Below are 13073 nucleotides of genomic sequence, written 5' to 3'. Positions count from 1 at the left end.
ATTTAAAATTATCTATTTCTGAGAGATATATCTTAAAATAAAATAATTGCAGCTTTAAGAAACTTTCCATAGTCATTTTTGGAAGCAAAGATGCATATTTGGAAATAAGGTCCCTGTTTGCAGACCTATATTTGTCGTAAAAGGATGTAAAAGGAGGACGCATCGTTATACTTACGGATACTCTCGCGATGCGTGCATTCGCAGGATCGTAATTCGTCTGCGCTTCTTGCGCAACGGGCCGCGACGACGGCGACGGGTCGCGTCATGCGTCTCGCATACTCGTCGAATCGAACTGTGCGGTGCAAGGGAAAATAGGATAGAATCCGCGGAGACGTGAACGAGTTATAAATAGACATGACGAACACCTGCCGCGCCATTCGCAATCGTTACGTTCGCTTTTCCTGTCAGAGACACCTCGCTGTCGGCCCCGCTGGACGAATCACCTCACCGATAGATTGATAGCACAACGTTTAAAGATCATCCTCGATTCGCAAAACAACGTATATCCCACAAATCATGCTCCGCGAGTATCCGACTTGATCGGTTCAAATATATTCTCGAAATTTTCTTTATAAAAAACAAAAGAAACACCATTTTTTTCATATAAGGGCGATGAAGTATATTTCGTATATTTAAAATGCGTCGGTATTTAAATTCTTCACTATCAAGTTTCAGAATGTTTTGAAGGAATAATGATAATTGGAATTTGACTATTAATAGATCGTAACACGCTCATTAAAATTTGTAGCGCGTGCTTGCGCATGCTTCACGCGTGCTTAATAAATCTCGCGGCTTATTCCTGTGAGCGAATCCACGATTCGAGGAGATAAATGCGTACGAAACTGACATCTCGCCGAGCGATTAAATTCAACGCTATAGGTAACTCGATTTGCGAATTGATGATCGCGCGCTGGATATCGCGTGCCTGATTAAGATGCGGGATGCATGCTCTGTAATTGCGGGGACTGCTTTGCCGCAGATTGCAACATGTCAGAACGATGTTCGCGCGAATAGAGCTGATGAGTAGTCCGTGACATTAATGATCGTGTTAAGAAAATCACGCTATTACACCGATTATTAGCAAAAAAGGATTACTTGCTGGAAGCAGCATGACTATTGACGATCGCATAATTCTCGGGATCGGCGAAATGGTCAGATCGAATAACGATCATACGCGCTTGGTTGCCTTAATGCGTTGCAGCTACTTACATGACGTAATTTCATTCATTCCCCTATTTACATTATACATCCTAATAGGGTGTATTTGCGCAATGTATTAAAACATGATTATTTGAATTTTTTGGATCAATTGGCTCAATCTCCCGTGACATTTACGAATTGTTTTGATGCACAACTTGGAGTATATATTTTTATCTCTTAAGACCTTTAATCTTCTTTATTGCGTCGCGACGTCAAACGGTCTTAAACTACTCCAGTTTCGTTTCCCCCGACAGGGATATTTATTTCATTATATCTTAACTCCGACTTAGCAAGGATTAACAAATAAGTCTCCATAAGAAAAGCAAACAAAGGCTTTGATGAATTTCCATCGCTTTCTTCTCGTGATAATTCTTTCAACTCGTTGTTCTTTAGAGCCTTAAATTTTTGAAAAATAGATCTTGCAAAAGCTAGAATACGTGTTATTTTTAGAAAAAGATTTCTGCGTAAATCTTGCACATTTATTATATCAAAGACCTTCTTATTTTTGACGTATTATACCGAATCACACATGTCATAACACGTGTTTTATAAACGCATAATCATCGATTAATTCGAGTCAAAGTTTCCCCTCGTGAGAGAGGCAGCACCTGAAGCGAGCGACCGCATTGACGGTCGACGAGTTAGTCAATCTGCCGGCTGGCACCGTAGATAGATCGAGCGGGGCAAGGGCCAGGGAAGAAATAGGATAAAGGGATTAATCGAACGAGAAAAGTTAAAAACCCTTTAGAGAACAAACCGCGAGTTTCTTTTTGGAGGGAGTTCGCGGTCGAGTTTGCCTTCGATACCGGTCTTCTTGGTTGTCCCATGTCGGGTCGCGTCGCGTCATCGTCGCAGGCAAGTGGGAATGGCGGCGGTACGAGGTGGAGGAGACCGAAGGAGGAGGTCTCGACAGGCCGGTAGTATCGAACCGGCGCCCGTCGCGCACGGCCATACCGTATACATTCCGTATTCGTACATTCCATGCGCGCGCCTGCGACGCGAGCTATAGGTAGGTAGGTGCGCACTCCGCTGTCATGAGTGCTGACAGAAAATCAGCCCGAGATATACTCGCAGGCAGGGTTGCGGTTCGCCGATACGATTGATAGGGCGACACGACGCGTCTCCAACTACTCGCACGCTCTTGATAATCACTGAAACGGAGCAGGTGACGCGAATGCGACAGATGCAACCCAGTGTATGGGGTGTGGTGTCGGGAAAACAGGTGTTGGGCTAGCAGAGTTCTCGGATATAAAATTAAGACGGGGAGAGAGAAGAGGGAAGAGGGAAGAACCGGGCTGACATGCGGACTCGATGAGCGAGACGTGCCGGCTGATGATTTCTGGGCGAAAACGATGAAGTAAAAGGACAAACAGCTCTTGGAATATGTCGCGAACGACACCACCCAGAGGTAGTCCGACTCCGCCAAGGGTAGACAGCCCCGGCGGTGGCGGCGCCGATGGTGGCGGCAGTCCGAGAACGCCACGTGGTAGCCGGCTGCGGGACCGGGTGAGCTTTTTCGAACAGGTCTGGTCGGCCGGACGTAGTCCTAGCACCGAGGATCTCCTGGAGGATTCGGACGCGCGCAGATCTTTCCGATCGCCGACACCTCGGCGAACGTCTTCCAGGGCGAGTGACTCTTCGTTCGAGGAAAGCTTCGAGCGACTGGTAGAGGAAGGCGAGCTGAATGGCGCCAAGGTCGTGAAATTTGAGAAAATCACCGTGAAGAAAAGCGTACGTGCGATCAGCACGAGTAACGGCGACACCGCGGTCATTCAGCAGCGCGCTTTGACGGAGTCGAGTAGGACTCCCAGCGAGGAGCAGATCCTCGAAGACTCGGCCTATCAGAGTCATAGTCACGGCGTGCAGAGTCATGGCAGCAAGTCCAGTTCGGTCACCTCCTTCACGAGGTTCCCCTCGGAGGAGAGCCTGTCGCAGAGGAGATGCAGCAGTCCTCGGGTTCAGCAATTGGGCCCGGACGAACGGCCGCCCTCGGAGTGGTACGCCGAGTATCGCAGTCAGAGCTTCCAGAATGTCGCCGCGAGAATCGAATACGTGCGCAGCAGAAGCGAGTACGACGCGCACATCGCCGAGATCAAAGGTACAGGTGTCTTGACCTGAAAATCAAAGAATCTGGGCTGCTGTCAATTCTCTCGTGTCTCGATATTTCCGACGTTCGCGCCGGCCGGCGAGTCGCCGATTCGCTCGCGACAGTCGTTCTCGTCAAGTATTGGAAATTTTCGCGCACTCAAGTACCGGTACTCATAATAAAAAAAAATACTCTACAGGTTGTTGGTAATGATGTTGATTTTAATGATTATCGATTACCCGCACCATATTTCATATTCGATTAGAAAGGAGATCTCAGTGCCGGACGTGCAGGATTATTTAGGACATTGGCGATTTCACGCATCGCGATACATTAATTTTAGCTGACAACTGCATTTTTGCAAAGAGCGTTTTGCAAACCTTGCAATTCTTAAGATATTCGCAGAATCGAACTGATTTAATTTTTTGAAATTGTCAAGACTTTTAAATGCTTGATTGATAATTGTACAGATATTATATATCGAGGTTTAATCTCAGATAACGCCGATACAGAGAGATCATCGATATAGTTATTCGCAGAGCGAAGATATATCTCTTCCTGAAAAGTAGAATACAACAAACATCTTATAAAAATGTTTTTGTTTTTAAATCTGTCGAACTACATAAAAATCTCCATAATAGAGTAATCATTTATGGGATCATTGCATAATGTTGCCATTCAACGGCGAGCTGCGTATAAAACTTAATGCGCCTCGTAACGTGCGCTAGTATAATAGTTAACGATGACGATCGTAGGAACCTCGGTTCAAGGCTATCCTTCTATCTCAATCCACATCTTTTATCCGTTCTCTTGTTCCTCTAGACTCTAGAGTCCTTTTACGAGAGACACGAAGAGAAGTTTTGCGCGACCATACATAATGTCACATAATAAAATTGAATACACTCATACGGATGCAAAAATACAAACAAAACTCAGGACTAAATAATCACACTTAGCGATGAGAATGCGATCCACAGTGTTCTCACACTTTTAACACGTCACTTCTCGCGCGTGTGTCGAACAAAATTCTGTCGTCGTAGAAACCCGTCGGATGATGAATTAATCGATTGCGCCAAATTTCGAGGAGCAGGCTCGTTAGCGAGAAGGCACATCGCGCCCACGCGCGCGTTCGAAATACATGCATATTCGGGCGTATGCAGCGAAAGGTTGATCGTCCGTCGCGTTAATGACAGCAAATCGAGAACTTCGGACGGGTTCGTTCTGTAGCACTCTTGCATGCTGTAATTTTCATAGTTTGCCTGACAGACCGCACGTGCGCGCTCTACAACATGCGATATTACCTCATCGTTTATACGAAACATCAATTATCAAGCAATTAAGAAACAATTTCGCGTGCAAATATAAAACAAGTGGGACTAATGAAAAGCGATATGACTCTTAATGAGTTTCAATCTTAAATAGTAAAACTACTTGCAACGAAGTCCTGTTGTTTGATACTTGAAATCGTAATGCTATTTTGATAGCATGTAAGATAATATCTTAATTGTGCTAAAATGTCTAATGTGAAATTCCGAAAGCTTTCAATAAATCAAAATTTTTACTAAGTACTCATTAAAGAAGAATCTATTTCAAATTTGTGTTTCCGAAATTTAAATTCGTTTTCACATACAAATTTATTTCTATTTCAAAGAAGTTAATTAATAGAATTTTCAGTGTTAGTGAGATATACATATCATTTCTAACTTTGCATGCATACGTGCATACACGCGTACATGCATGTCGCAACTTTTGTTTTTATCACGATTGTATTTATCAGGTTATTTATTAATATTATCTATATAATATCATCGTATCGATCTCTCTCAATGAATATTTGACACGCTAAGCTTCAAATTAAATGCCAAACGGCACCTTTCCATAAAGACTCATAGATATATTTGTACGTCTGATAAATCACTCGAGTTATCGTATGAATGTCAAGGCCATGCTCGGTTATCTCTCATCTCAGGGCTGGCTTTTCGATTGGTGCACGGAGTCGTTAAAACAGTTTTACTGGTCAGACGCGAAGTAGGTCAACGGTAGATCAACGGTAGGTTGACGATCAGACTTACCAAGGTAGGATTGTTGTCAGAAAAAAGGCTTCTCTATCATAACAATGTAATATGTTCTAGATATCTGACTTTCAGCACAATAACAGAGCTGGTCTTACTTATATACTTGTTTAAATGCTTTTGAAGGACTGTTTGTCGAAGAACTTTTTCAGAACTTTGAACACATGAAACATATACGTAGGCCTGTTCGTTTTAGCTGAACTTTTTGCACTGTTCATCTTTTCGCCTTTTTTTACGTTGGAAAGAAAAGGAGAAAAGAGACATGAACTGCGAAAGAAGTTCAGCTAAAACGAACAGACTTCATGTCTACGTATTTCTTTATCGATGTCTCAGCGATGACCAAGAAATAAACGTTTTATGTGTGCGGCAATGGATTTATAGTAAAACTTTAATAACTTCATTTTTATTCCCTAGCAGCAAACTCATCGGCTGTTAGCTTTTATGACTATGTTTACAGTGATCATTAATTTGGTAGGACAGAATTATAAAATGTTTGACTACAATAGTCACAAACCTGGTCAAAATCTTGTAGCAATGTTCGAATATATCAATATCTCTAAGGAAAATAGAATAACTAATATAATTTTGTAATATAAAATTGGCAAATATTTGAAAGAAATAGATTATGGATATTGACTTCATCCGTAAATTTTGCAACAATTATTCATTCCAATGCATTTCCTAGCGACAATTATCGAGCGATGTTTTCTCGGAATAAAGTACAGTCGGTTATATCGATCTTCGCGAACGACATGATTTATATACAAGATGATTCGTAACTATAAATTGTCATTTTCCATTACATAAAAAATTTTTGCTCGTTTTCTGTCAGCTTAATTGGTTTATCGAACGTAAAAATGTTTTCTTAATTTCCGCGTCTTGCGTTTGCATGTCCGGTAAAATATCTTTTTAAGTTGATTTTGCCACGAAACGTTTATTTTTTGTTGCTGAATCACGAACACATACATAGACACATTATTCTAATTTACGAAAATTTTTTTCGCGCCTGTATTTGTAGCGTGTCGAACAATGCATAGTGAATGTTATATAAAACGCAAGACATTTTGTCATAATTAACATACAATTATTCTTAAAATATCCATTTATGACTTAAAATGAACGTCATATCATAAGTAGTTCTCTTCTTTTTCTTTCTTTGAACACTCATGCGCGTCGATTGTTGCTTATTTAAATTTAACGAGTCACCACAATTGCATAATGTATCGTCGAGGTATTTTAATGACTTCGATTATAGGCAAAGCTACCGCGTAAGACTAGTGTATAACAAGTTGTAAGATTTGTTTGATCACCTCTCTCTCTCTTTCATAATTTATCCCGTCTCATCCGAGAGGAGAGACGTAGTCTGACCTCATCCTCGAGAACTTGTGTCCCACTTTACTGGTTCCCTTTCCTTTCCTCGCGTGTAAACCGGACATCTCGGATATTGCTGTCCTGCATGGCTGTCGTAATACTGGTCGGCGACCACAAACATGATCGTGAAATTATTCTATGGCATAAGCCTACTTGCGCAACGAAGAAGATTAGGATATTGCTGGCGCAGAACCAATTTTTCTGTGTTCCATGCATAAATATAAATAATAACGAGTGTCTGAATCCTCGGCTTTCAATTTTTAATTCAATTTTTTAGAAACCTAACAAATAATCCGTCAGCGAGATGCGTTAAGAGATGCTCGAAGATAGTTCCGTGAAGTTGGCACCCGACTTTAACAAAATGAATTTAAAAAAAAAGGAAATTGTAGCATTTTCTTTGTAGTTGTTTGTAGTAACAATAATTTCGTTTGAAGTTTTACCGATTTTGCAAAAACAAAGATTTTTAAAAATCACTCTTGCCTAAAATTGAGATATTTGAAATTCGCTTGCGCCATGTGTTTTAGAATCGTTTGTAGTTGTCTGACAAAAACGATTTACAATGTTTATTACAAATACATTGCAACTTTTAAATTATTCCACTACAAACGAAATTATTGTTACTACAAACAACTACAAACGATTCTAAAACACATGGCGCGAGCGGATTTCAGATATCTCAATTTTGAGTAAGAGTGATTTTTAAAATTTTTCGTTATTTCGAAATGGATAAAACTACAAACGAAATTATTGTTACTACAAACAACTACAAACGATTCTAAAACGCATGGCGCGAGCGAATTTCAAATATCTAAATTTTAGGCAAGAGTGATTTTTAAAAATCTTTGTTTTTGCAAAATCAGTAAAACTACAAACGAAATTATTGTTACTACAAACAACTACAAAGAAAATGCTACAATTTCCTTTTTTTAAAAATTCATTTTGTTAAAGTCGGGTGCCAACTTCGCGGAACTCTCGAAGATGACTTTGTTACTACAAGATTCAAAATTGCTGTAATCGAAAAGTATGAAGTACCATAATATGTGGTAGGCGTTTATTTCCTTCGGTGTTCTAGCTTTGTAATTTATTCGCACGACAGCAACAATCAGGGAAGTTCACGAACTCCGTAATCCCCTAAGTTTGAGATGAATCTATGCGTTCAGCTAACGTGTTGGTGGCTATCCGTGCATGATACACGCGGTTCTCGAGGCGGCACGCGACTGTCTCTGGTTGCTTCAAACGTTTTTGCGTTAAACGGCCAATGTCTATTTACGTTTTCTTCCTCGCGCGACCGGTTGAACCATCACGACAAGTAACGGTTAGCGTGGCGAACGTTAAAAGCGATCTGACCTCCGTGAGTTGATCGTTCCGGTTCAAAGTTTCCCTATCGATCCGTGTTATGCCGTTAATTTTTCTTCTATCGGCCTATCTGCTTGCGTAAAAATACATCGATCGTAGCCGAGAATCGGCTATATATAGCACAAACTTGCGAACAATAATAATCGGAGGGAGTGAAAGTCAATTTCGGGGCTGTGTCCATAATATTGCTTAAATAAAATAATGGATCATTATATATTATGCAAATTTTATAATCAATTATTTTTAAAGTCATTGGAGTCATATGGTATGTACAATAGTATTACAAAATGTTTCAAATATCAATTTTAATTTTTATAATAGATTTTGCAATGAATTTGAAACATTTTTAAAATTATAACTGTAAATCTGGATTTGTTGATACGCTAACATTTATCGAATTATTCGATACTCAACTTTGGCTATTTGCGAATGCTATTGCGATATTATTTTGGATCTGAACTGTATTTATTTGCTATATAAGAAAGAGGAAAGAAAAATAATAGCTAATTGTGATACTAAATATTAAAATAAAGTTTATATATATCTAAAATATATTTAAAAAATATGATCTTGCAAAAAATGTATTTGGTTTCCCGACTCGCAGGTCGCAAATAACTTCGAAATTCATTCAAGTTTGCTAGGAAATCTATCGTTAAAATTGAGACACGAGTTTTAGGACACTCCGCATTCGTTTTGGTTCTTAACCCGTAAACTTCGTCCATGGTAAATGCATAATAGCTGAAATTTCCTGTTGCTACGTTGATTTTTACCAGCCGCACAGTTACTTTCCGTGACGCCGTATAATGAGACATTAATATACGGTTTAGGTTTAGCCTTTGCCTATCTTTTTTTCGGAGCAGTAACTCACAGACGGACACGTGAACGAACGCACGAGTGCCCTGCCATCCATTCCGTCACGAAAACTGAAATCAGAATCACGATATTTGGTATAGAAACCCGCTGAAATTAAACTTATGTAATCGATGTCTCGTATTTATGCTTACAAGGAAGATATACTTATTCTTCACGTACAGAACAATTTAAAATAATATCTAAGAGTTAATATAGGATAAAAAATTATTTTTTAAGAACAATTTTTCAAGAGATAAATCACATACAGTAACATTTAATATTTTTACCTTTATTTTCTTTTTAATGCAATCAAAATTATGCGGTTGGCTTAATTTTAACAGCGCTAATAAGATTATATTCTCAAAAACTAAATATGAATCTTTTCGACATGAATTTTGTAACTTATATATAGCAGCCAAGTTAAAAAAAAAAAAACGTAAAATGACTTCTGAATATTTATCTACGAACATTGAACAATTATTAAAAAAAACACGTAGGTAGAAAAAGTGGATAAAGATAGAAACGAGGAAGAGATACAGATGATATTGACTCCGAGACATCTGATTAATGTTATCCATATCCTCGTATTACTATTCCGCGATCGATATCTCTCGATTCTAGTAACCGAATCTGTTATTACTTGAGAAATATTTAGCACACACACACACATCGATACAGTATAAGTAAAAATGCACGCATGTGTCGCTAGTTTGGACGATTACGCGAGTACCGGAGTCTCGTTCTCACAACACCAATGACATAATCGCGGATTATCTTGTCCCAGAATCCTGAATGTTATTCACGAAGGCGAGAGTGGCATGCGCGTTACAGAATAACATTTCTGCTCGTTTAAAACGGTATTTATTTTGGATGTCGTTGGCGGGCGTGAGTGCTTGACAAACATCGTGCAAAATTTACTTTACGCGATGCAATTTCGGATATTTTCGAGTACGAGAATACGTTTGGTGGACTTTTTCATGCGCCTCCCGATCAGGTGAATTTAAAATTAGAAATGATACAAACGCGCGCTTCTTACAAAATGGTTGAAATTACACACTAGATTAAATGACGTTGTACACAGTAAAAAACTCGAATGAATCATACGAATGAAGATTGGTTCTCAACTTATTGTAATCATATTATTGTCATAATTATAATTATAATATAAAGAATTGTAAGTAATACTAATAATTATTTTTATTTTGAAGACCTCAAAAATATTAAGAATTATATTAAATAATAATTGTTATATGGACATATAAATTTTTCAATTATTATGCATTTTCCAGAAAATGTTAACTTGTTAAAAAAATTAGATATTGAGAAATGCCCATAGGAAGATTATTTATCGTTAAAATTATTTTATTTGTAATTAAACTCTTTGTATTCCAAAAATGGTACTTTGACAGCTATAATATTTGATCTATGTTATTTCGCATGTGTGGTGATCTCACTTTTGACATTTACGGCAATGTAGGTATGAAGAACCCTCAAAAATTGTGTAATTAAACGCATCACAGGCACTATAGTCCAGTCACTATGTACGTACAAAAAAACGTATTATAAAAGACATAATTCTGACCCAGAATTTTTCTTTTGGGGGGTGTTGGGGGCTCAAGAAAAGCTTAATCTCAAGTTTTCGACATTGCAATGAAAATTCCATATCGCACTACGCCCCAAAGTTGCAAATAAATCTTGCAAAGCCTGAAATTATTGTAGCTATTTTGAAACCGTCAAGTTTTCTTAAAGGAATCAAACACGTATTTGCCATTTCAGATGTTTTGAAACGAAAATTACACTTACCGCTTCATTGAAGAATACATGAAAGCGTGCAGTTTTATATCTAAGTGACAATATTTGTGTGAAGTAAGTTTATAAGAAAGAAATACTTTACCGCTGACGCGATGGCGACGACTCTCCACTTTGAGACGCTCTACAAGGCGTAATTTTCAACGAAATGAAATAATAACAAATAAAAATTGTAAGTTTTTTTACGCTTTACAAGTTTCATTTGAAGCATTTTTGCAATTTCGGACGACAATAATAAGTAAAAAGAAAAAAAACTAAATATCATACTTTTTTATTTCCCTTTCTCGTTCGATGTCTCGAAAACAATCGATCATACGTAAAAATGTCATACGACATAATTTGTAGAGCGTAAAAAAAACTTTAAAATGAGCTCCGATTCGACCTTGTAACCTTATTAGAAACCGAGTTATCGCGGAAAAACCATTTTTCACATTTTTTACTTCCGTAAAAAAAGCAAGCGGGAAACAGAGGTCGAAAACTTGAGATTAAGCTTTTCTTGAACCCCCCAACACTTCCCAAAAGAAAAATCCTGGGTCAGAATTATGTCTTTTTTAAATGTACATAGTGACTGGACTCGTCTCGCGTGTTTTGCCGAACGATTTACTGTAACCATGACACTCGCGATGAATATGGTAATGAGAACGCGTGGGAATATCCTGCCTTTTCAATGTTACCGGGTTGTACTGCAACGCAACGTGATCTTCAACTTTCGTTCACATCCAGTAGCGATGATCAAACATCTACACCGCGGATAAAATGACGCGATAAAGACATTAAAGACTGACGATAGTAATTTCTTACAGCTTCCCATATATATCGCAAAAGTTCAATAGGTCAGTATTCCTCATCTAAGCTTCTATCACATATTGTATGCAAATTCTACGAACTTTCCTCATTCTTTATTAAAACGTATCATCTCTTTCATCTATTTTAATAATTAATATTCTACAATAAAAAATTACTCTTCTCGTAGCAGCTATTTTGTAAAAGGCAATCAATAATCGAATGTTCTTTTAATGCAATTTCTTTGATCCATGTAGGAATGATTTTTTAATACTTATTGTATAAATACTACAGTACTCATTTTTATCGTGTCTTTTCAATTTTTAATATTTTTTTTAACTTTTTAAATTAAAATTTTATCAAAATAAAATGTTTATTTTAATTTCTAAATGACATTATTTTATAATCTATTTTCTTTCCTTAATTTTTATTTATCTCCCGGTTTGTCAATTATTAATTATTTCAAAACTATAAGCTATTATTTCAACTGTCTTGTTGAGAAAAAATTAATTGCAAATCGAAGAATTTGCATGCAGTGCATGCAAAGATTATTCCGTCTTTGGAACATGCAGATAAAATATACTTAAATGAAATACATATATTACAAAAATATTTAAAATATATTTTTCATAACTCTTGTATATTTGCTTTTAGCGAATATACTGTATCGTCTTTAGTGTTTTCTTATCTTTAGATGTACGTGCGAGTTTGAGAATATGTCTTATTAATCTTATCGAAAGGAGAATTTGCGACGCGTAATGTAATTGCAAGAGCAAGAGCTCTTCCAATATCTTCTTAAACAAAATTCAACTGCAAATATATATATATATATATATATATATTTCCCAAGGCAACTTTTGTGTCCACAGAAAAATTAACGAACTTGTGTCAAAAAATCCGATTTATGCAACGTTGTCCGAAAGATCAAACGAAAAGAAACTCTTCTGACGATTCTCTGACTCGTAAAAGAAGGAGAACTGCATCGAAGCACCGTGTCTTCGTTAATTATCGACAGTTTTGCTGATCATAGTCACACCGCTCGTTACGAAGCCTGCCTCATGCGTTTGCAAAAAACGATCGCATTACGACACGAAGATATAATATACCGTGGCGAGATCATATGGAGGACTCGATGAAAAGGAACATTGTTTCAAGGCAACGGTATTGGTGCCTGTTGGTGACATCAAACGCCGTTTTATTTCGGGAACTGCAGATTTTTGCTTCCAGGAACCGTCGTAACGTCGTTTCGTAAGCGCACGTGTGTCGGCGAGTAAAAGAATCCCAATTTAAATTGCATACATTAAAAATGTTTATGGCTCAGAATATATTGAAAGATAAACATCACCCTCGCATTTTTCATACGCAGAAATAAATGAGTTATACCGTCTAAAATAGATGCCGTCATCAAAGATAGATGAGATATTTCCCCAATTGCTTTAAAAAAAACGTATAAGGCAGAAATAACTTGAGAGAAGAAGCTCGCATTTTGGTACAAGAGTTATAAACATCTCTATGCAATGAATCTCTACGCACACAATCTATTT

The 13073-nt window shown here is 37.7% G+C and overlaps 1 protein-coding gene and 1 long non-coding RNA gene across 22 annotated transcripts in view; one reads left to right on the top strand and one right to left on the bottom strand.

Moving 5' to 3' along the window:
* The window catches only part of LOC143899097 (uncharacterized), a 111858-nt gene that overhangs the window by 4583 nt on the left and 94202 nt on the right, over window positions 1-13073 (bottom strand). For 7 of the 11 annotated variants that reach the window (XR_013257371.1, XR_013257368.1, XR_013257367.1 and 4 more), the window contains 2 exons: window positions 7762-9008; window positions 176-3314 (listed from right to left, as the gene is read on the bottom strand). This is a non-coding gene — a long non-coding RNA (uncharacterized LOC143899097). The remainder of the gene's footprint in view (window positions 1-175; window positions 3315-7761; window positions 9009-13073) is intronic. The other 4 variants (XR_013257373.1, XR_013257372.1, XR_013257375.1 and 1 more) reach the window with 1 other exon arrangement.
* The window catches only part of Msp300 (Muscle-specific protein 300 kDa), a 94542-nt gene continuing 84052 nt past the window's right edge, over window positions 2584-13073 (top strand). For all 11 annotated transcript variants that reach the window (XM_077409084.1, XM_077409087.1, XM_077409080.1 and 8 more), the window contains exon 1: window positions 2584-3298. In XM_077409084.1, coding sequence (XP_077265210.1) covers window positions 2584-3298 — 715 coding nt within the window. The remainder of the gene's footprint in view (window positions 3299-13073) is intronic.

The sequence above is a fragment of the Temnothorax americanus genome, unplaced genomic scaffold (assembly GCF_048541705.1).
Source record: "Temnothorax americanus isolate GAGA-0224 unplaced genomic scaffold, ASM4854170v1 Scaffold25, whole genome shotgun sequence".
NCBI classification, from domain to species: domain Eukaryota; kingdom Metazoa; phylum Arthropoda; class Insecta; order Hymenoptera; family Formicidae; genus Temnothorax; species Temnothorax americanus.
This window is presented reverse-complemented; position numbering and strand designations above follow the sequence as displayed.